General features: G+C 51.5%; 2 protein-coding genes across 2 annotated transcripts; one reads left to right on the plus strand and one right to left on the minus strand.

The window, feature by feature from the left end:
- Positions 1 to 537: 537 nt before the first annotated feature.
- On the minus strand, positions 538 to 1,404 carry LOC136994168 (olfactory receptor 14J1-like; the record flags this gene model as incomplete). The annotated part of the gene is made up of 1 exon (XM_067310414.1): positions 538 to 1,404. A coding segment is annotated over one exon (867 nt), but the record flags the coding sequence as incomplete, so codon positions are not given.
- Positions 1,405 to 20,418: 19,014 nt separating this feature from the next.
- Positions 20,419 to 21,150, plus strand: LOC136994157 (olfactory receptor 14J1-like; the record flags this gene model as incomplete). The annotated part of the gene is made up of 1 exon (XM_067310403.1): positions 20,419 to 21,150. A coding segment is annotated over one exon (732 nt), but the record flags the coding sequence as incomplete, so codon positions are not given.
- Positions 21,151 to 24,691: the final 3,541 nt, after the last annotated feature.

Raw genomic sequence — 24,691 nt, forward strand, 5'->3', positions numbered from 1 at the left:
TCCCCGAAGCTCAGAGCAGCACCTAGAGAGAGCAGAGGTGTCTGAATGAATGAAGAGACAGGAGAGAAGGAAAAGTGGGAAACAAGGGAAAGTGCCTATGTCCAGACAGTCTGCTGCAAAGATGACTTTAGAAATGGTCAATTTAATCAGGATGTGGGGAAATATGTGAAAGCTTACTGAGATTAAGTCCATAGCATAACAGACAAAGCGGTGGTACACCAGCTTGAGGGGTAGATGGAAATTTCTTCTCCTGAGATTCACAACCTTCCTGACAATTTCCATTGTTTCATCATGGGAAAACATGGACATTTTTATTACAATGAGTCAGTCTCCAAATCCAGTCCCCACTGACTAATCAATTTGGCAGACAGGGTTTGTGCCTCTGGAGAAGTGGGATGAATTCAAGTATTTGTGTACAAACGACTCTCACAGGCAGAATGCCCAAAGCACAAGAGTTGCCCGAGGTAAACTGGAAATCGCTTGTGAGGAGAGATGGGCAGCTCATTGCTGCTGAAGTAGTAGCAGTTGAACCAGTTTCTTCAGTGCATCCTTGAGCTCCTTGTTCCTCATGCTGTAGATGACGGGGTTCACTGCTGGAGGCACCACTGCGTACAGAACAGCCATCACCAGATGCAAAGCTGGGGAGGAGAGGGATGGGGGCTTCAGGTAGGCAAACGAGCCAGTACTGACAAAGAGGGAGACCACGGCCAGGTGAGGGAGGCACATGGAGAAGGCTTTGTGCCGGCCCTGCTCAGAGGGGATCCTCAGCACAGCAGTGAAGATCTGCACATAGGACAGCACAATGAAAACAAAACATCCAAAGACTAAACAGGCACTAACCACAAGCACCCCAAGTTCCCTGAGGTAGGTGTCTGAGCAGGAGAGCTTGAGGATCTGGGGAATTTCACAGAAGAACTGCTCCAGGACATTGCCTTGGCAGAGTCGTATGGAAAATGTGTTAGCAGTGTGCAGGAGAGCATTGAGAAAACCACTGCTCCAGGCAGCTGCTGCCATTTTGACACAAGCTCTGCTGCTCATGATGGTCCCATAGTGCAGGGGTTTGCAGATGGCTGCGTAGCGGTCATAGGCCATGACAGTGAGAACAAAATACTCAGTTGGCAAGAAAAAGGTAAAATGAAATACCTGTGCAGCACATTCCCAGTAGGAAATGGCCCTGGTGTTGCTCAGGGAATTGGACATGGATTTGGGGACAGTGGTGGAGATGGTGCCAAGGTCGAGGAGGGAGAGGTTGAGGAGGAAGAAGTACATGGGGGTGTGGAGGCGGTGGTCACAGGCTACGGCTGTGATGATGAGGCCATTGCCCAGGAGGGCAGCCAGGTAGGTGCCCAGGAAGAGCCAGAAGTGCAAGAGCTGCAGCTGCCGCGTATCTGCAAATGCCAGGAGGAGGAACTCTTTGAAGGAGCTGCTGTTGGACATTTGCTGACTCTGGGCATGGGGGCCTGTCCAAGGAGGAAAAGACAGGGACAAATCAGAGCAGTCTTCTGCAAGACAAACCCTTTGCCTTCCTCATAGAACCTCCCACTTTTCCTCTTTCCTTTACCTTCGTTCAGCTCTCTGGCTTGAGCCCCGCTTTGTGCTGCCTGAGTGTGCCATGCAGAGCAGGGGCCTCTGCTAACAATTTCCAGAGGAGTCAGTGGTGCTCTACTAGGGGGTGTAAATGGAGGAAGGTGACAAACATTTCCAGTTCTTTGGTGGGGATAGGAGGTCGTTTGGGCTCCATGAGCTGAGATAAGGAGTCTCAGGCCGGTGTCCCAGTGGGAATGTCAATATACTGCTGTCCAGTGTTGTTACGGTGAGCACAGGATAGAGACCAGTAATGGGGATCACACTGGTATTGTGATTGAACTGATATTGCAATTGCTCTATTTTGCTAAGTGTAACTCACACTTGTTCTGTGATTTCGGGATATTTCTGTGTCACTCTGCAAAATCAAAAATCCTGTGTAATGTCCAGTATCACCAAAGAAGTAAATTTTGATATTAAACATTACACCGTCCATGTATGGAAAAGCTAAAAGAACCTGGTCAGAGAGGATTGGACTCTGACAAGCTCTCCTGCCAGCTGTCTTGGAAAGAGAAGATCCTTGTGAGGCATTCATCTCCCCCAGCCTTGCCCTCCTGAACACAGGTGTTTGTATCTGAAGCAGCCACACCAGCTCCCATTCTAGCAAGGCAGGGAAACTGTCACGTGAAAGCAGCGGGTGCCTGAACCTTTCTGGATGTCTCTGTTGCAATGCGATAGACCCTCTCCTCACACCAATTTACCATCTGCTCAACAGCAGAGACACAGGGGACTGGCTCAGAAGAAGGCGTCTGCATCAGAGGGACTGACCAAATGACTTGCCCAAATTCTTCCTCCCATGATGATTCCATTTGCAGTTCCCTCTCATTCCCTGCCCATCTCGCTGCCTGGAGCTCTCCCTGCTGGCAGCTCCTTCTCTATCCCAATGTCTTTTCCCTGATGGTGCTCACAGACCCCATCCCACCCTCTGCATGCTCAGTTCTGCCCAACAGAAACCTACCGGGACAGGGCACTGGGCAGAGGCATTGCTGTGCTCAAAGGTCCTGAGGAGCAGGTCAGAAAATCCCTGACAAGGCCATAAAGGTGATGCTGGTGCTGTCTGTAGGCTGAGGAGGGGTTGAAGGCGTTTGCTGAGCTTTCTCACAGACCTAGTGATCTCTGAGAGGGAAGGGTTGAGAGTCTCGGTTCCTTCCCAAAGCACAAAACTCTTTCCTGTTTTTCCCCCCTCCCCAAATTAGCGGACTCAAAGCACACAGCCTAGAAGGAAAGCTCCTTCCCTTTCAAGTATCCCCTGCCTTGACCTTCCTTTTGAAAAGTGCCCTCCAGAAATGTCCTCAGGGTGAGCTGGAGCTGTGAGCAGCCCTGACCCACACAGCACCCTCTCCACAGCACACTCAACCTGCCCTGTCTGGGTCTCTCCTCCCACTCAGAGCTTCTCCCTGCAGCGCTGTGGGGAGTTTGCTGGGCAGGCTGAGTGCTGACCCTCGCAGGCAGCAGACTCACTGCCCGGGGCACACAGCACCCTGGGGTGCAGGAACACTGCTCTGAATTACAGCCCTGGCTAGACCTCTGGCACACCCTGGCTTCACACCCATGCAGCTCTCCCTGGCAGAAGGCAGCAGGACACCCTGTCCCTGGCATGCTGTGGTAGGGAATCCCCTCCTGCACTCTGGAGAAGCCAGGAGTGCAATTCTCAAGAAAACCTTCCATTATGGGCTGGGTTTAGAAGACCTCTCCAGGAATAGTGGTAGCATTGCCCTGCAGCCAGAGGCTTACCGTGCAAAGGGCTGTGAAGATTCCTCCCACAAGGAGCTCTCCTCTGGCCTCCCACTCCACACTCCCTTTCACTTCTCTCTGCCTTCTCTCATGGATGTCAGCAAGAGCAGGCAGTGCCCAGAGCCCTGCTGCTCTTGACAGGGGAGCTGCTCCTGCAAAGACTTATCTCCCAGCAGTGCTGCCACGTTGCCAGGAGCTCTCTCCATCCCAGGAGCCTGCCTCTGCTCAGCAACAGTGGTCCAGCTGAAGGCGTGAATTTCTCTGTCCCTTGTGCTTCCTCCTCCTGGGACTCGGTCCCTGAAGTAGACTGAAATAATCACCTAGGGGCCTTTTCTAAAGAGTGGAGAGAGACCCATTGCAGCATTGCAATTTGTCTCATCAGAGGATGGTCATCTAGGACACATGGAAATGTCCCACTCTGGAAGATCCTATTCCCATCTCTTAACTAGGCAGGACACCTGTCAAGATCTTTGCCAACGTCGTGAGCCCTCTGTGAAAGCAGCTGCAAGTGGATGAGATGAGGCTTCGTATGGATGCGAAGGCTTCCATAAATGCACCTGGCTTCCCTGGGTGACTTGGGGTGTGGGTTCACCTCCTGGTATCTTAGCTGTGCTGCAAATTCCTTCTCCCACAACTGCTGTTACTGCCAGCGCACTCAGCAAATGCTATTGCGCCCCCTCCTTTTCCTAGAAGGTTGCGGTGCCATATAAGACCCTTAGAATAAATGCCAGCATCTCTTGGGTGCCTTTCTGTGAGTGCCACAAAGCGTCCGTAGCTTAATCTGAGGAAGTCTCACAGCCCAGGGCTCCTGGCTCTGCGAGGGGTGAAGATGTGCCCAGGGCCTGGTTGCCCATGGCACCCAGCCCTCAGTGCTCTGTGGACCCAGCTGTGGAGCCCGGACTGCTGCTGCAGAGCCTGTGCAGGCAGGACAGCTGGCATTTGAGCAGACCTGCAGTCTGGGGCTGTCTCATTGCTTGGGCCTCATTTCAAAGCCTCTGCACCCTTTGTCCCTTCACGGGGGCTCCCTGTGCAAGTAACTAAAGGGAAGGAACGAGGTTCCTTTGGGCTCAGGACGCCTTCAGGACTCTCAACTGTTTCTCCATTGTATCTGTAACTTTTGTATTACTAAAGAAAATGCTCATCCCCCCATGCCTAGCTGGAGGTTGCTGAGGGGATGGGGGTGGAAAGCAGCAGCCTGCTGTGCCCAAAGAAAGCAGGATCCATCCCTCTGAAAACAAAAGCATCACCCAAGGAGCCAGCTCTGTGCCTGCCTGATCTTGTGCTGATCATTTACACAGGCCTTGTGAGCCCAGAGTGCTTTGGCCACCTTGTGGTGTTTCCACAAGAGCTTCCCTGTGTGTCTGGGCTGAGGAGCCAAGGGAAGGCAGTGAGCAGAGCAGTGGCTGGGGAGTGTGCAAGTGGCGAGTGTCCTGCATCCATCTCTTCTTGCTGGCACCTGGTTGTATCTAGCAGAAGAGGCAGCTGTGTGGGGCAGAGACAGCATGTTTGTAGACTAGGTGGCAGAGCAGAGGTCTGGTGTCAGGTTGATTCCTGCTGCAGTGCTGAGTTGATCTGACAGCGTCCAAAACGCTTTCCAGTGCAGCTGCTCCCTCAGCTGATCTCTGCACCTCGGCACTAGGAGTGGAAGTGGCATCCTGCTGTCATTGTGTACATGCTGCAGTGCAAAGGCTCCCAGCTCGGACTTGATGGTACTAAAGGAAAAGCAAGACCAATTGTTCCCTTTTGTGATTTGTGCCCAGGGTGACGGAGTGGAGCTGTCGCATGACCTGGAGAGAGTCTTGCCAGGAGATGAAAACAGAAGTTTGCAGAAGACTGTTCTGTACAGAGTGATAACAGTGTAATCAAGGGCCATGCGAGTGGCCCAGGTGAGCTTGTCCTCTGTGAAGGTTTGCACTTTTCAGGTCACTTGTGACTTGGTACCGGATAGGGCAGCAGCAGGCACGTCGATGCCATTTGTGCTTGTGAGGTGAGTTGTGCCTCTGAAGCTGGTAGGCCAACAGCATGCCCATAGCTTTGGTGATGCTGGTGAGGTGCCTTGTGTCTCAGTGCCTCAGAAACAGGGAGCAGGCCCATTGCTGCTGTTTGTGCTTGTTTAGGTCAATTGTGCCTCAGTCGCTAACAGGCCAGGAGCAGATATACGGCTTCATGGCGGCCTGTGAGGTCACTTCAGCCTCAGCACCTGACAGTCCAGCTCAATGCATTTTGCTGATGTTTGTGTTTGTGGAGTCCTTCGGCTTCAGGATCTGCTCGAACACCAGCAGCCCCACTGGTCCTTTTTGTACTTGTGAGGTGACTTTTGCTTCAGTACCTGCTTAGACAGCATCAAGCACATTGGTGCTTTTGTGCTTGTGAGGTCACTTGTGCCTCAGGTCCTGATAGGCCAGTGCTGGTGATGTGGCTGCTGTTTGGTGTTGTGAGGTCAGGTCTTCCTCATTGCCTGATACGCTCATGCTAGGCAAATGGCTGCTGTTTGTGGTTGTGAGGTAACTTCCATCTCAGTGCTTCATAGGCCAGTGCTGGTCACATGTCTGCTGTTTGTGGTTGTGAGGTCACTTGTGCCTCAGTGCCTGATTGTTGCATATAACAGCATTTGCTTAGCACTTGGAGCTACATCTACTGAAGCCTAAGGCCACACATCGCTGAACTTTTCCCTCAATTGTTTGAGCCAGTTGGAACAGGCAGGGAACAAGGAGATAAGGAGGTAACAAAAGAGCTTCAGCAATGCTTAGTGAGTACCATGACTCCACCTGGAGACAACAGGAAAACCAACCAGGAGCGAAGAAGCTACTACTTGTGGAGCAATCAATCATTGGTGCAAGAAATCGGAGAATGGACAAAGAACTTAAGCCGTAGGGGTATAAATACCCAGGGAATTTTCCCTTCGGGGTCCCTCGGAGGAGGCACCCAGCTCGAGCTGTAATACTAAGAAAATCATCTTGTAAAGAATTCTTTTGTATCTTTTGGATAAAGTGGAAACCTAGACTCGAATCCTGTTAGGGACACTGGATTGAACAGTTTCCCTAATAGTTTGGCACCCCAGATGGGACTAGGCAACCACCATTGGATCCTCTTATCTCCAAATTTCCAACGGCCGGCATTGGGTGAGTTCACCTAGGAGCTTTGGTGAGGGGAGGTACCGACTGGTGTGTTTTCAAATTGTGCATCTAAATTTCGGGCAGAGTGGGTTCGAGTCCCACCTCCGGGATTTGAGAGGGTTCCAGTCCCATCTCAATTCAGCCGGAAGGGGGAGTGCGCAGCCTGATCAGCGTAAGGCGCACCACAAGACTCTGATACACATGGGAAACGTACCCGGTGTAGAGAAGGGGACGCCCTTAGCCGAGGTACTGGAAAACTGGAGAAAGATTGACAGTACCGTAGGGTTAGGAAAAAAGAAGCTAGTGACCTTGTGCCAGGAAGACTGGCCCCTCCTTCCCCAGGAGGGCAGCCCAGCTGAACGGTGGCCACTGCAGGGGACTTTGGACCAACAAGAACTGACCTTTTTACAGCATCGCCTAGAAGACAGATTCCTGGGACAAATGCATTATTGGTATGTATGGGATAACTGGGCATTTGCTAGAGAAAAGGAGACGTCTAAAAACGAGAGGAAAGTTTCTTCCCAGAATACTGGAAGTAGTGCAGCTGCTAAAATGCTTGTGGAAACCGCTCCACCCTATGCACTGCCCTCTGCGTCAACTTCTCTATACTGCCCCTTGCCTTCCACCTCCGCCTTTCAAGCCCCTTTGCAAGTCGTTCCTGTGCCAGGAGTGGCCCCACCACATCAGGACAAGGTACCTCGAGAAGCTACAGTGCGAGTTTACGAACCCTGGGTACTCCAAGATTTGATTGCATGGAGTCCACAAACTCCCAGGCTTAGGGAGGATCTGGAAAAGGTTTTGCAAGAAGTAAGGGAAATATTTTGCACATATGACCCCACTTGGGGGGATGTGCGGATGCTTCTTGAAGCCCTGTTCATTCCCAACAAGAAACACGCGATTCTAGAAGCAAATCGTCGTTCGGCTAAACAGGGAGGAGTGGCGGCCGCCCGAACAGCGTGGCCAGCTGCGGATCCTGGATGGGATCATAACATAGAAGCAGATTATTGGCAGTTACAATTAGCTGAACAGGGTATGGAGGAAGCCATACGTTTGTCGGGAGAGAGAACTGCAAATTGGTCTAAGATCCGGGAGTGTCAGCAACAAATTGAGGAACACCCCTTGGCATTTCTGTCTAGATTGTTTAAGCAAATTAGAATGTTCTGGGGAGGGATCGACCCAGAGGCAGAGGCTAACAGACTCCTAGTGGTTTCTACTTATGTAGACAAAACATTTCCAGATATAAAAAAAATATTTCTCTAAGCATGTTCCCAATTGGCCAGGAAAATCCATGGACAAAATAGTGCACTGGGCTACCTTTGTATATAATGGAAGGGAGGAGTAAAAAGCTAAGGAGAAGCAGCGACAGAGAAAAGAGGAGGTCAGTATGCTGGCGGCAGTCCTGAGAGATGGAATTGCAGGGAACTGGGGTAGAAGCTGAGGAAGACTTGGGGGAGAAAGGTGGAGTCCGAATGTATGAGACAGGCAACCAGGATTGAGAGGACCCTGCCATTAGTGTGGCGAGCAAGGTTAGTGTTAGGTTAGGTCCTGTTATTCCACAGGAGGCGGGAAGGAGTATCCCGAGACAGAGAGACTATTATCTAAAATCAGGTATTCTACGAACCTGTGAATCTCCGTATAATCCCCCAGTTTTAGCAGTTAAAAAGAATAGGTGAGATTCCGATGGTGACCCGGACTATCGATTTGTACAAGACTTGAGAGCTATTAATCAATATGTAATTGCTCCTCACCCAGTGGTTCCTGACCCTTCGACTGTATTGTTGCAAATACCCCACTGGGCAGCGTGTTTCACTGTGATTGACCTAACAGCAGCCTTTTTCAGTATACCGATAGCTGAAGATAGTCCAGAACTCTTTGCCTTTACCTGGAAAGGACAGCAATTAACTTGGACTCGATTGTCACAGGGATTTCCTGGGTCTCCAACTGTATTTTCGTGAATACTTAAAAACGATTTGGAAGACATGGAGCTTCCAAAAGAATCAGTGCTAATACAATATGCAGATGATTTATTGTTAAGCAGTAGAAATTATGAAACGTGTTTGAGGGCCACTGTTTCCTTATGTACTGCCTTAGCAGAAAAAGGGCACCGCACATCCCTATCCAAGCTCCAGCTGTGTCAACAGGAAGTAAACTATTTAGGTTTTATTTTGAAAAAAGGACACAGACTAATTGATCGAGATCGAGTAACAGCAATTCTCGAGTTACCACGCCCAGTAACTAAGAGACAGTTCAGGCGATTTTTAGGGGCTGTGGGATTCTGCAGACCATGGATTCCTGGACTAGAAGAAATTATTAACCCCCTAGTCCAGGTAACAAAGAGAGAAGAGGTGGAACCACTGGCCTGGGGTTCAGAATGAGAAAAAGTTTTTATATCTGTGAAAAAGGCCTTGACTTCGGCTCCAGCATTAGGGTTACCAGATTACAGTAAAGACCTTGAACTGTTTGCCCATGAACGACCAGGAGTAGCAAGCGTAGTGCTCACTCAAATGTTCGGCCCTCATCGCAGACCGGTAGCCTGTTACTCAACCCAGTTAGATCTGGTAGCTAAAGGTACTCCGGGGTGTATTAGAGCTATAGCTACAACTGCAGCCGTTATCGAAAATGTGCGGCCCGTAGTTTGGGGCCATCCGATGACTGTGTACATACCTCATGCAGTAGAGTTATTGCTAAGGCAATGTGCTACCCAGGCACTGTCACCACAGAGCCCACCGATATGAACTTATGATTCTACCTGCAGATAATGTAACCCTAGAAAGGTGCAATGTTTTAAATCCAGCTACACTATTGCCTCTACCTGAAGACGGGGAATGACACCACTGCTGTGAACAGGTGATTAGCAGCTCCAGTAAACCCTGAGAGGACCTTAAAGATGCACCCCTCGAATATCCAGATCTAATTCTCTTTGCTGATGGTTCATCTAACTACCTGAACGGAAAACAACATTCAGGGTATGTTGTTACCAGCCTCTTTGAAGTACTCGAAGGTGGCTTTGCCCCCATCCATTAGTGCTCAAGGGACAGAACTAACAGCTCCTGCACAAGCCATGAAGTTGGGAGAAAATCTGTGGATCAATGTGTATAGTGACTCTAAATATGCTTTTGGGGTACGTCATGCCACAGGAATGCTGTGGAAGGAGAGAGGATTCTTTACATTGGCTGGGAAGATGATTGCTAATGGACAAGAAGTGCAAGGGTTGTTCAAGGCAATTGAACTCCCTAAAAAAATTGCCGTTATATATTGCCCGGCCTATACAAGAGAAGTATCTGATGCGGCACAAGGGAATAATCTAGTAGACAGAGCAGCTAAAGCAGCCACCCAACAACCCTTTTCTATATCTAACACAGAGCTCACACAAGAATGGCCAAACATATTAAGCGCAGCAAAAATCAATGAAGACATACCAAAGAAGGACTCGACCAAAAAATGAGCAAGGAAGTTGCCTGGGGGCATATTTCCCTTTCCAACGCCTACAAATCGATTCTGCTGATCTCTCACCTGCTGAAGGCTACAAACACCTCCTTGTCATCGTCGACCAGCTAAGTGGTTGGGTAAAAGTCTTTCCTACTCACAAGGCAGATACAGCCACAGTAATTAAGGCTCTATTAAGGGAAATTGTTCCTCAACATAGAGTACTGGAAACTATAAATTCAGACAGGGGTTCTCATTTTTCAGCTGGAATCTTAGAAAAACTATATCAAATGATAGGAATCCATGGAGAATTACATACACCCTACCACCCTGAGTCCTCGGGGCAGGCAGAAAGGATGAATAGAACCATTAAGGCTAAATTAGCATGAGTATGTACACAAACCAATCTTAAATTGGTTTTCCTTACAGGAAAATCTCACAAGCTCCCTGCTGTTCTGGCAGGGGGGATTTCTAAAGCACACACACCCTGGCAAGAAGAGATTACTAACACCACTGCTCACACCAGCACTAGATTAATTTAGCAGCCTCAAAGTCTACTTGGACTCCCTAGCTGACCGGGAGGAGGCTGCAAGCTTCTGCTTCGCAATAAGTAGAGAGTCAAACTCCATGTCCATGTTCGCCAGAGAACATCACCTGGATTTGAAATGTAACAGTACTAACTCATGATGATGGAGTGGAATAAAATTTGTGCCAGATGATGGGGAACATCCAGTTCTGCATTTCTGTATTGCTGTAGAGCTCTGCAGGGGTCAATCCCTCCTCTGAGCACACGCAACAAACCCAGAAGTGACCTCACCACCAACATCCAAGCCATGTGTCTTCTCCTCACCTGTCAGCTGCTCAGAGAGAGGTGACCTCACTGGTGCATACCCCCACCACAGGCCTGCTGCTGGCCTATGGGCTTCAGAGACACAAGTTCCCTCCAAATAACTTCCCCAGCCATGAACTACTGCTGGTCTATCAGGTACTCTGACAAAAGGGACCTCACAATCAATGCCCATGCCTAACTGCCTGCTGCTGGCCTAGCAGGCACTCAGGAAGACGTGACCTCACAGTCACCTTCACAGCCATGGCTCTGTCACTGGCATAGAAGCCTCTAAGACAGAAATTACCTCACTACAAGTTCCCCAGCCATGAGACAAATCCTGGCTTATCAGATGCCCAGGCAGAAATGATCTCAAAAACTCAGACACCAGCCATGGACCTGCTGCTGCTGCCCTATCAACCACTCAGGTAGAAATGACCTCACAATCACCTCTCCAGCCACACGACTCCTGCTACCCAATCAGGTCAGCAGTCAGAAGGGACCTCACAAGCAACAGACAAGCCTTCTTCCTCCACCTGCACTATCAGGTACTCAGGCAGAAGTCACCTCATCATCAACAGCTGAGCCATGTGCCTCCTGCTGGCCTATCAGCTCCTTGCAAAGAACTGATTTGACACTGGTGATTTTCTGGCATAGCTCTCACAGACAGTGGTTACCTCACTGCCCACACCATGACCATGGGGCTGTTGCCTCCTGCAGCTCCACCTGCCCTCCCCGAGGCTGAGCCAGCTCCTGAATGGCCTCCCTGATTCACCTCATGGCTTCACAATGCTCACAGTGAGCAAAACACCCCTCAGGTACTAGTTACGACCCCAAAACAATATTACCTTTTGCGTAGGTATTCTGTTCAGATAGCCCATAAAAATTAGGAACTGGGAAAAGGCCTGCAAGTAATTTTTGGCAACATTTTCTAATGGGAGGGTTACATGGGAGCAGCGATCATGAACCTGAAGACAGCAGGGCCTCAAGTCCCAGGCAGAAGGAGAAGCCTTCCCGCAACTCAGAAGTCGAGTACCTTCCCCAAAGCTGAACAAACCCAGCAAATCCTCCACACATCCAGGACAACAAGCATTCTCCTGTTTTATGCCCTGACAATTGGAGACGCGCGGAAGGACTCAGGCCAGGCCATCTCGGCTGGTGACACCAGCAGAGCCACAATTCAGCAACTCTTCACCCTGACCTAGGAGCATGGAAAGAACAACAGCAAGTGCAAGCGCTGGCCATTCATCAACTTTCAAGGCCCTTGACAAGCAAAACAGCTCCCACTTACAGAGCTGCTCTGGAAACACCCTTCATGCTGCTGCCAGACTTACAGGTCTTGGGAAGAAGCAAGAGGCCTGGAGCAAAAACACCAGCTAAGGTACAGCATGACATGCGAGGACAGCCTCTCTCAGAGACACTCATAAATACCGTTTTCAGAAGAGAAGAGACCATTGGGAAGGGCACCTCGCGAGGACACCAGCAGCCTGCTCACACTCTGCCCAGCACCTCCCAAACACAGCTCCAAGCAGCACCTGGGGCTGCGCTGGCAGCAGCAGCTCAGGGAAATGCTTTAACAGGGATCCAGACCCACCACAGGGCCAAAGGTTCCTGCACCCAAACCCCACCGAGCTGCCCTGGCCCAGCTGCTCAGGGCAGGCCACCACATCTGGCTGCAGGGCAGCTCCCCCCTCTGGCCCACATCGCTCTGGCCCCTGCTCACGGCCCCACCAGCCCCTGCTGCAGCTCCTGCAGCAAAGCAGCCCTGGCGCCAGGACCACCGCCCCCGCCCTGGCGGGAGGGCACCCGCTGGCAGTTGAACGCGCCCGCAGCCCCCACCAAACCCCCTCGCACCCGCTGTCTCTCCCGCTTGCTTCCCGCCTGCTTTGCTCCCACTCCACATCTTTTTTCTCCTTGCACATGTTGGACTCCAACTGGCTGTCAGAGCCATCAGTGAAATCGATGCCTGCCCTCCTCCTCCTGCCAGCCAATAGGAGGGCTGCACTCGGGCGATGTCATGGCAACGTTGGGTCCTCCTGCCCTGGCAGCCTGCTCTGCCCCCTCCCTTCGCTATTGGGCGCCATGTTGTGGGCGGCAGTGCAGGGCTGGGTCGCGGCAGGGCCTGGGGCAGCATGGCACCCCTCCTGCTCCAGCCCCCTCCCCACTGCAGCCCCGGGACTTGATAGCCTTCACACTGCGCCTGGCTGCGCTGGGCCATGGCCAGGTGGGCATCCCCCACCTGTTTCCAAGCTGTTCTCCCAAACTAGCTATCTTCCTTGTTTAGAGGTTTGAGCCCAAATTGGGGGAGGACAGGAGCTGTGGCCATCTCAAGATGGTATCTCCGAGCCCAAACCATGCTGTGCCAAGTTGGAAGTATAAAAGTATCCACAGGGAAGGATCAGAAGTTTTATCAAACATGCGGAGGATTTGGGGTTATTACAAGGCGAAGGTTTCATTATTGTATATGGACATTTCCAGCAGTCTCTTGAGGACCCCACAGGAGCTGCAGGCCACCCCAGCCTCTGGGATGCAGGATCCCTTTCCTCTCAGAGTCACACCCCAAAGTGGAACCCACTCCCAGGGAAACCTGGCCATGGATTGCCCACCCCACCCTGAGGGCATGGAGCTGGTCCCACAGAAGCCTTGTGGCTCAGGACAGCCCCAGGACCCAGGAGTCCTGGCTGCCACATTGTCCATTGGAGGCAGAGGGGACCCTCAGGCAGGACTCTCTTGGCAGCCCCCAGCCTTGTCCAGCCACCACCACAGCCCAGGATCCACAGCAGTTTTTGCAGTTAACAGTCTCTGTGCGACACCTCGGGAAGGAGCTCCTGAAGACCTTACCCTCAGTGGAGAGCCGCAGGAGCATTGGGAAGAAGGAACTGTGGTGTGGGCTAATGGTGTCCATCCAGCAGTCCTCCATCTCGCTTGTCCCCTTGCCCTCAGCTTGCCTCTCCAGCCACGGAGGAAGGATGCTCTTCCTGTTTCATCCCCCCAAACTCCTTTCCAGTATGCTCCTGCTCCTCTGCCCTTTGGCGAGGGGCCACAATGCAGCCCCACTGCCTCCTGTCCCCTCTCCTGGCCCTAGAGCCACTACAAAGGGCAGCTGTGTGTACCGCATGAGCAGTGCCCAGCAGCACCTGGGCCTCACAGGGAGGTGAGGGCCCCCACCCATGCCACCAAGAAGACCTGCCTGTGATGCAGCACATCCCACTGTGACCTCAGCTCGTGTCATCTGGGGGCTCGGTAGGTCACTGCCATGGAGATGGCAGAGCCGGGAGAGAGCAGAGAGATTTCCCCTCACATCCTGGAAAGCAGTCACCTCCCTCCACCCCAGGCATTTTCCAAATTTTTCTGATAACTCCTTGAGGAACATCTGCAGATGTTGCCAAAGGCAGTGAAATACCTAAAATGGGAAACTAGAGAACTCACTTCTGCGCCCCTGCACTGGCAGGTCGCTGCACTAGGCCGATCTCTGCAGGAATCGGGGAGTTGGAGGTTGTTTTGGGGCTTGGCATTTTTATAGGATCAAAGTCCTGTGGGTTGAAACAGCACAAAGCGTGGCCATGGGCTGAGATGCTTTTGTGAGCCTCAAGACTGGTTTCTCTTGTGGGTCCCTCTTTTTGTAGAAGCAGGATGTAGGAGAACATGGGAGAGGAGAGAGCCTTCCTCCTTTGGGCACCAAAGCAGGCTCTTTGCTTGTAAAAGTCCTCAGCAAGGTTTCTCTGTCTGCAGTGCTTAAGATAGACGCGATGTGCCATGAAAGTGCAAACGTGTGATGGTGTGCTCCTTCTCCCCCCCCCCCCCACTGATGTGCTCTCTCCGCTTCAACCTGACCTCCCTGTAAACAGCATGTATGCAGGGGCTAATTGAGCATGCACCAACTAAGGCCTGTCTAGCATGCAAATATGACTATGAGTCAATCATGTCCCCCCGACCCCATAACTAGGGAGCAGGCCAGAGCCCATTGAGCTCTCCTGCACGGCATCCGGCTGCACTGCAGAACCTCCTCTTGAGCAGGGAAGCCTCTCAAGGTTCCTCCTCGAGGTTGAGAGATTCCTTACCTGCAACAAATCCTCGGTAAGTGATTAATAGCATGCTGAAACACTGCAGAACTTCACGAAACTTTGCTGAGTTATATCTCTGATTAATTGTGCACCTAATCCCTTAGACATGAACCATTGACCAAGTCTGAGGATTGGATCCAGCCGCACCTAGGCTCCTCTGAGGAGGAGTTTGGAAAGCAAGGGGGTCCTTTCTGAACCTCATGACTCAACGGGAGGGTCTCCGTTACATGTGTATCCGACCCTGTCCTTCATACACTAAATAACTGAGTGAACCTTGCCAATCAAACCTCGTTAAATCATTCTTAATTACGATTGAACTTTGTTAAGTCGCTATCTTACCCCAATAAACATAATGCTGCTTCCGTCTCACGAGTGAAGAGCATCACTCCTTTGTGACACCTTGACGTCCCCTGCAAGTGTCTATCTTAGAGAAGCTTTGGCTTCCCAAACAGCAACCCTACTTTGCTTGACAACAATACACTGTTTAGTCAAGCTTTGTGCTGAGATGTCTACTGGTTATACTGAGTATTGGTATGGACCATCTTTGCACTTGGTGGGTGCTGTTCACAGAATCACAGAATCACAGAATGGTTGAGGTTGGCAGGGACCTCTGGAGATCATCTAGTCCAACCCCCCTGCTCAAGCAGGGTCACCTAGAGCACCTTGCACAGCATTGCATCCAGACGGGTTTTGAATATCTCCAGAGAAGGAGACTCCACAGCCTCTCTGGGCAACCTGTTCCAGTGCTCTGTCACCCTCACAGTGAAGAAGTTTTTCCTCATGTTCAGATGGAACTTCTTGTGTTTCAGTTTGTGCCCGTTATTTCTCATCCTGTCACTGGGCACCACTGAAAAGAGTCTGGCCCCATCCTCTCGACACCCTCCCTTCAGATATTTGCATACCTTCATAAGATCTCCTCTCAGCCTTCTCTTCTCCAGGCTAAAGAGGCCCAGCTCTCTTAGCCTTTCTTCATAGGGGAGATGCTCCAGTCCCCTCATCATCTTTGTAGCCCTCTGCTGGACTCTTTCCAGTAGTGCCATGTCTCTCTTGTACTGGGGAGCCCAGAGCTAGAGACAGCACTGCAACTGTGGCCTCAGCAGGGCTGAGGAGAGGGGGAGGATCCCCTCCCTTGATCTGCTGGCAACACTCTTCCTGATGCACCCCAGGATATGGTTCTTAATGGCCTGCTGGTTTCCTGAGCTCCTGTGCCCTTCAGTGCTGACTCCCATGGGATCCCCCAGCAGTCCTCAAAGAGGCCAAAGTCTGCTCCTCTGAAGTCCCGAGTCTGTACTCTGCTGCTGTCCTTCCTCCCTGCCTTCAGGATGTGGCACTCCACTATTTCATGGTCCCTGCAGCCAGCATTTCCACTGATGATCACCTCCCTCATCAGTTCTTCCTTGTTTGCGAGTACCAGCTGCAGGAGAGCGTCGCCCTTCTTAGCCCATCTGGCAGCTGTGCTAAGAAGGTGTCCCTGACACCCTGCAGAAACCTCCTGGACTGCTTTCACCCTGCGCTTGGCCTTTCCACTGCATGCCAGGGGGATTAAAGTCCCTCCATAAGCAGCAGGCCCTGTGTGCCACAGACTTCCTCAGCTTGCTTAAAGGAGCCTGCGTCCACTTCCTCGCCCTGATTGGGTGAACTGTAACTCCCATCGCAAGGTCACCCTTACTCTGATGCTCACTCACCTTTTCCCATCCAGCACCTTGTCCTTCCCTTGGAAGAGCTCCACAAATCCCAGGTGCCCCTTTACACAGAGGCCATCCCCCCCATCTTCCATCTGCCCTAAGAATCAATCCTGAAGAGCTTGCAGCATGCCATCAGAGCACTGCAGTCTGGTGAAACACATGTAGTGGTGAAAAAGGTTCGCGCTAAGAGAGCAAGGCCTACAGTGCGCAAGGCCAGGGAGAAAAAGAGCTGGGCTGTGCAGGAATGGCAGGAGAGGGGTTTGCTGCCTGAGCTGCCTCTGCAGCACCTTGGCACCTTTCATGGAGGTAAATCGATGTCCAGGAAGGAGAAGGTGCCCCTAAGAAAGTTCTTGGGCCTGCACAGCCTGCCATGCAGCCATGCTGTGGACATCATTAGCACAGTCCCTGTTCATATCATGTGGGAGTGGGAAGAGGTTTAGGGAGAGGAGAGCTAGAAGGTGTTAAGAGTTCAGGGACATGAGTAGAGCCCTTGGTGCGATGTGCAGCTCTCTGCTGCACACTTGGATGTAGAGGGGATGGACTTCACCTGAAGACAGAAGTGGGATTCAGTTGTTTGGACACAGGCAGGTCCCACGCGGTATGTGCTGGAGACATATGGTTGTGCTTGACACCCAAGGTATCACTGAACATACTGCCTGGAAAAGGATGTGGGTCTCACGGTTGCTCCATCAGAGCCAGCAGACACTGGCATATACCTTGCACCACCTCTCTCACTTCAGATGTCACCACGTGTTTGTGTGTGGGCAGCTGGCTACTCCCCTCCCTCTCCAGTGATTATCATGGGAGCTTAGAGAGGGAGCTCGCATGCCGGCATCTTTGCTGTGCACACTCCAGGTTGTGAAAGGGGAATCACAACTCCTGCATATTTGTGGAGCGCACAGAAGGGCTCCGAATCCCACTCCATCCCAGGGGCTTCTAAACCAGCCTGGGAAGCACAGATTGACGTGTCTGAATCAATAGCTGAGCCATGGATAACTGAAATCCCTTCTTGCCCCTTTCCTAGGTGTCCTGCCTAGTTAAGAGCTGGGAATAGGGTCTTCCAGAGTGGGACATTTCCATGTGTCCTAGATGACCATTGTCTGATGAGACAAATTGCAATGCTGGAATGGGTTTCTCTCCACTCTTTAGAAAAGGCCCATAGGTGATTATTTCAGTCTACTTCAGTGAACATGTCCCAGGAGGAGGAAGCACAAGGGACAGAGAAATTCACGCCTTCAGCTGGACCACTGTTGCTGAGCAGAGGCAGGCTCCAGGGTCAGAGAGAGCTCCTGGCAACGTGGCAGCCCTGCTGGGAGACAAGTCTTTGCAGGAGCAGCTCCCCTGTCAAGAGCAGCAGGGCTCTGGGCACTGCCTGCTCTTGCTGACATCCATGAGAGAAGGCAGAGAGAAGTGAAAGGGAGTGTGGAGTGGGAGGCCAGAGGAGAGCTCCTTGTGGGAGGAATCTTCACAGCCCTTTGCACGGTAAGCCTCTGGCTGCAGAGCAATGCTACTGCTGTTGCTGGAGGGGTCTTCTAAACCCAGCCCATAACAGAGAGTTTTCTTAAGGCTTGCTCTCCTGGCTTCTCCAGAGTGCAGGAGGGGATTCCCTGCCACAGCATGCCAGGGACAGGGTGTCCTGCTGCCTTCTGCCAGGTAGAGCTGCATGGGTGTGAAGCCAGGGTGTGCCACAGGTCTAGGCAGGGCTGTCATTCAGAGCAGTGTTCCTGCCCCCCAGGGTGCTGTGTGCCCCGGGCAGCGAGTCTGCTGCCTGCGAGGGTCAGCACTCAGCCTGCCCAGCAAACTCGCCACAGTGCTGCGGGGAGAAGCTCTGGGTGGGAGGAGAGAGCCCAGCAGGGCACGTTGAGTGTGCTGTGGAGAGGGTGGTGCGTGGGTCAGGGCTGCTCACAGCTCCAGCTCACCCTGAGGACATTTCTGGAGGGCACTTTTCAAAAGGAAGGTCAAGGCAGGGGCTACTTGAAAGGGAAGGAGCTTTCCTTCTAGGCTGTGTGCTTTCAGTTCCCTAATTTGGGGAGGGGGAAAGGGGAAAGAGTTTTGTGCTTTGGGTGGGAACTGAGACTCTCAAACCTTCCCTTTCAGAGATCACTAGGTCTGTGAGAAAGCTCAGCAAACCCCTTCAACCCCTCCTCAGCCTACAGACAGCACCAGCATCCCCTTTATGGCCTTGTCAGGGATTTTCTGAGCTGCTCCTCAGGACCTTTGAGCACAGCAATGCCTCTGCCCAGCGCCCTGTCCCGGTAGGTTTCTGTTGGGCAGAACGGAGCATGCAGAGGGTGGGATGGGGTCTGTGAGCACTGACAGGGAAAAGACATTGGGATAGAGAAGGAGCTGCCAGCAGGGAGAGCTCCAGGCAGCGAGATGTGCAGGGAATGAGAGGGAACTGCAAAGAGAATCACCAAGGGAGGAAGGATTTGGGCAAGTCATGGTCTGTCCCTCTGATGCAGACACCTTCCTCTGAGCCAGTCCCCTGTGTCTCTGCTGATGAGCAGATGGTATATTGGTGTGAGGAGAGGGTCTATCGCATTGGAACGGAGACATCCAGAAAGGGTCGGGCACCCGCTGCTTTCACGTGACAGTTTCCCTGCCTTGCTAGAATGGGAGCTGGTGTGGCTGCTTCAGATACAAACACCTGTGTTCAGGAGGGCAAGGCTGGGGGAGATGAATCCCTCACAAGGATCTTCCCTTTCCAAGACAGCTGGCAGAAGAGCTTGTCAGAGTCCAATCCTCCCTGACCAGGTTCTTCTAGCTATTCCACACATGGACGGTGCAATGTTGAATATCAACATTTACTTCTTAGAAGATATTGGACCTTACACAGGATTTTTGATTTAGTGGAGTGACACAGCAATATGCTGAAATCACAGTACAAGTGTGAGTTACACTTAGCAAAATAGAGCAATTGCAGTATCAGTTCAATCACAATACCAGTGTGATCCCCATTACTGGTCTCTATTCTGTGCTCACCATCACAACGCTGGGCATCCCCAGTCACCGGGAAGGAAGACATGGGATGAAACCGGCTTGATCCCATTGCTCTCTTCCAGGTTCTTTTGCTATTTGTTCAGTTTTTATACTCCGTGTTGGGCTAAGTCATGTATACACTCCCCCCATGCTGGTCTGGCTAACTGAGGGAGACATTCACACTCTTTTGAAGGACTCAGGGGAAAACATTGACACCAGCTAATCCACTCAGTTGGGCTGTAGTCACTTGATCCACTCAACTGACATAGCTGTTTATCTAAAACCAAGGCTACTCTCCAGTCATGGTCCCCTTTGCGTTGAGATAAAGTCAGCTTTCTGTGCAACGGCTGTGGTCAGTCACACCCTACCTTATCCCCTGAGCTTCATGGGCACATGCCCCTTGCCCATCTCCCCTGAGCCTTCTTCCATTGTAGGGGTTTATTGATTGGTCCAAGTGCTATATTCCTCTGTCCTTCTGGTAAACAGAGAATATTCCCACTGAGTCACCGGACTGAGTCTCCTTAGCTCAGCTCATGGAGCCCAACCCCCTCCTATCCCCACCAAAGAACTGGAAATGTTTGTCACCTTCCTCCATTTACACCCCCCAGCAGAGCAGCACTGACTCCTCTGGAAATCGTTAGCAGAGGCCCCTGCTCTGCATGGCACACTCAGGCAGCACAAAGATGAGCTCGAGCCGGGGAGCTGAACGAAGGTAAAGGAGAGAGGCAAAGTGGGAGGTTCAATGAGGAAGGCAAAGGGTTTGTCTCCCAGAAGACTGCTCTAATTTGTCCCTGTCTTTTCCTCCTTGGACAGGCCCCCATGCCCAGAGTCAGCAAATGTCCAACAGCAGCTCCTTCAAAGAGTTCCTCCTCCTGGCATTTGCAGATACGCGGCAGCTGCAGCTCTTGCACTTCTGGCTCTTCCTGGGCATCTACCTGGCTGCCCTCCTGGGCAATGGCCTCATCATCACAGCCATAGCCTGCGACCACCACCTCCACACCCCCATGTACTTCTTCCTCCTCAACCTCTCCCTCCTCAACCTTGGCACCATCTCTGCCACTGTCCCCAAATCCATGGCCAATTCTTTCTGCAACACCAGGGCCATTTCCTACTGGGAATGTGCTGCACAGGTATTTCATTTTACCTTTCTCTTCGCAACTGAGTATTCCGTTCTCACTGTCATGGCCTATGACCGCTACGTGGCCATCTGCAGACCCCTGCACTATGGGACCATCATGAGCAGCAGAGCTTGTGTCAAAATGGCAGCAGCTGCCTGGAGCAGTGGTTTTCTCAATGCTCTCCTGCACACTGCTAACACATTTTCCATACGACTCTGCCAAGGCAATGTCCTGGAGCAGTTCTTCTGTGAAATTCCCCAGATCCTCAAGCTCTCCTGCTCAGACTCCTACCTCAGGGAAGTTTGGGCGCTTGTGGTTACTCTTTGTTTAGGTTTTGGGTGTTTCATTTTCATTGTGCTGTCCTATGTGCAGATCTTCACAGTTGTGCTGAGGATCCCCTCTGAGCAGCGCCGGCACAAAGCCTTCTCCATGTGCCTCCCTCACCTGGCCGTGGTCTCTCTGTTTATGAGCACTGTCATGTTTGCCTACCTGAAGCCCCCCTCCTTCTCCTCCCCAGCCTTGGATCTGTTGGTGTCTGTTCTGTACGCAGTGGTGCCTCCAACAGTGAACCCTCTCATCTACAGCATGAGGAACAAGGAGCTCAAGGATGCCCTGAAGAAACTGGTTCAACTGCTACTACTTCAGCAGCAACAAGCTGCCCATCTCTCCTCACAAGGGATTTCCAATTTACCTGGGCCACGCTTGTGCTTTGGGCATTCTACCTGTGATCGTCATTTGTACACAAATACTTGAATTCATCCCAATTCTCCAGAGGCACAAACCCTGTCTGCCAAATTGATTAGTCAGTGGGGATTGGATTTGGAGACTGACTCATTGTAATAAAAATGTCCATGTCATCCCATGATGAAATAATGGAAATTGTCAGGGAGGTTGTGAAACTCAGGAGAAGAAATATTCATCTACCCCTCAGGCTGGTCTACCACTGCTTTGTCTGTTATGCTATGGACTTAATCTCAGTAAGCTTTCACATATTTCCCCACATCCTGATTAAATTGATCATTTCTAAAGTCATCTTTGAAGCAGACTATCTGGACATAGGCACTTTCCCTTGTTTCCCACTTTTCCTTCTCTCCTGTCTCTTCATTCATTCAGACACCTCTGCTGCTCTGAGCTTCGGGGAGTGTAAAGCTTGCCTCATCTTTCAGGAGGCTAATGGTCTCTTTAGACAATGCCTTAACTGGGTTTTTCCTCTATCCTTTCCCATCAATCTCTCTAAAACATTTCTCCTAAGGCTATCCCTTGTGGAAAGCACACCTCCCTGGAGGCAGCCTGGACTTGAAACACAGTTTAGGCCTTTATTTTGTTTTTCATTCAACTCCATCACGTTTTACTTTTGCTGGATCCCAATAAAGAAAAAGCCTCCTGTGTCTATTTGCAGCTAGTTCTCGAAGGAAAGCAGGTGGGAATTGGTGCATAGAGGCTGTAACATTCAGCTACAGACGTGAGTGGAAGAAAGCTTCGATTTTAACAAGAGTGAGGTAGGTCCCCAGTGGCTGATGAGAGAAATGGCAGGGCTGGGGAGGTGAGGAGCAAGGCTGTTTGTTCATGTCTACTGTCCAAAATACTGCTTTTCTCACACATCATGATTCCTTAGGAGACCCTCTGAGTCACTATGAGCTGGAGAATGTGGCTATCACTTATTCTGTAAGCTGAAAAGTAAAGAAAACATTAACAGCAGAAATCCCTTCCCTTTTTTTTTTAGGTACTCTTTGAAATCTTCCTCTTGTAAATACACTCTTGAAACCTCTCCAATTGGCCACACGAGGACTGAAGGACTGAAGGAAATTATGGGGATAGACATGGCTTGTTAGGGCTTTTTGCATTTTAATGACCCCTCGGGTGTATTTGGTGCTGAGTCCATGAACGTCAGATTCTGCGAGGAGACTGAACAAACCTCTCAAGAAGTTGAATTCAGAAGCCAGTCCCAAAGCCTCGAGGAGCATTAATGGGTCCCCCTGAGGGCCATTACTCACAGAGCGTCCCTGGGGGCCGATCAGAGCAGAAAGTTGTAGGCCCTGATTGCAGGTAGGCAAAGGAAATGTGCAGGTGCCTCTGATGCGAAGTCAACCTTGATGTGTTTTATCATACAACATAGTCAGGCACTGACACCCAGTCCCTGGGTAGGGTGATCCCTTGCCTCACACTTTGCTCAGGCTTCTTTGTGGGGGGAGGGTGGGGGTGGGGGTGTGCAACACTGAGTTAGGGACAACAAGATGGCACCTCCCAAGCCTGCCGCGGGAGGCAGGAGGAGGAAACAAGGCCGCTACTGCCCTTAGCTTCCACTTCACCAGGATAATGTAGCCCAGGTGCCTCAGCCTCCCTCTACAGGTCATGTGCTGCAGGCAACAAGCCCCATCTTGGCAGACCTCCTCTGGACCCTCTCCACGTCCTCCCCACTGCTCCAGCACTGGGCATCCCACACTGGCACACATGATTCCAGATGTGGCCACGCCAGTGCTGAGTCGACGAGGGATAGTGACTGTCCTTGTCTGGGTGGCCAGACGCTTCCTCATGCAGCCCCGTATGCAGCTGGCCTCATCTGTGGTGAGCATGCACCATAGGCTCATATGGCATCCCTCCTAATGTCCAGGCCCTTCTCCTCAGGGTCACTCCCCCAAGGCAGCACCTGCCACTTCCCCTTGCACAACTTCAGCAGGCTTCTGTTGGCCTCATCTCCAAGCTTCTCCAGCTCCCTCTCCACTCAAGCTCCTTTCTGTCAGCTCTGAATGTGTGCGTGCAGATGCCTCATGCCATCTTGCCAGGCCTCTCACAGGATAACAGCATGACGAACTGCAGGACACTACAGATAATAAAGGGGGTAGTATTGTAAAGGAAGTGCTGGCAGTGGTGGAAATGAGCATGGCAACCATCTCGGAGAAGGCAAAGGAAGGTACAAAGGCAGCAAAAGCAGGGTCAATGGGGACAGGGTAAAGAGAGGTGGTCTGATAGCAAGGGAGGAGATCAGGGTGGTAAAGGAGAAGAGCTTGTAAGGTGGAAAAGAGGGGAAAATGCAATGAAAGGTGAAGCAGATGAAAACCCAGGGCTATGTGGGGGTACCTGCCAAGCAACCCTGAATCTGAACTCCTCTGACCAGAGCAGGACAAGACACATGCAGTTGATCTGCTCATCCTTTTGTCTCTCATATTTCCATGGCCATGGGGAAGCTGGCTCTTTTCCCTAAGGTCAACAAGAGAAGACCCAGGGTGGAAGGAAATGCCAAATGCTTCAGGCTGGAAGGGACATCAGGTTGTCTCTAGCCCAACCTCCTTCTCACAGCAGGCTCAGCTATCAGCTCCAACCAGCTTGCTGAGGCCTTCAGTCATTTAGGTCTTGAAAACATCTGAGGAAGGAGATGGCACAAACCCTCTGGGCAAGCTGCCCCAGTGCTTCACTGTTTGGATGGGTAAAACGTTGGCCCTTATCCCTAGCCTGAACCTCTCTTCTTTCAGCTAATCTCCACTGGGCCTCATCCTCCCATGGTGCACAACGGTGAAGAGCCTGGCTCCATCTTCTTGATGACCTCCTGGTAGGGATGGGCAGGCTGTTATTAGGTCTGCCCAAAGCCTCCTCTTCTCCACGCTGAAACAACCCAGCTCCCTCAGCCTCCCACAGTGACAAAGCTGACCTTTACAAATGTGTGCCTAGGATGTTGAAGGCCCTCCCAATCCTTCTGGATTTTCCTGGATCTGCAAAGGACCTTAGGCCTGTTAGAGTGCAATCACCCTCATGCCATGCCTTTCTGCATGCATCACACTCATTGGGCATCGTGTTGTAGAGAACTGGTGTTGTAGACGGTGAGGAGGGCCTATTCTGGACAAGCAGTCCTTCATCATTAAGTTCATTCCCTCATTCTCCTGCCATGAATCCCTGTAAAAGCCTGGTTCACTATGGGTGGCAACCTTGAGTTGGGAAGCTGCTCCGAGTCACTCCAAAATCCTTCCCTTCTCCACGCTGAACAAACTTGTTCCCTCAGCTTCTTCTCACAGGACAAGTGCTCCAGCCCCTGATCACCTTGGGGGCCTGCAACTGAAATTACTCAGAGTGATCTGTAGTGCTCTTCTAGAGGGCCCCCAATGGATGCAGTATGTGACGTGCCTGAACTCAGGCCTTTCTTCAAAGATGGAGCCAAAAATACCCC

This window comes from Apteryx mantelli, chromosome 24 (genome assembly GCF_036417845.1).
Source record: "Apteryx mantelli isolate bAptMan1 chromosome 24, bAptMan1.hap1, whole genome shotgun sequence".
Classification (NCBI taxonomy): domain Eukaryota; kingdom Metazoa; phylum Chordata; class Aves; order Apterygiformes; family Apterygidae; genus Apteryx; species Apteryx mantelli.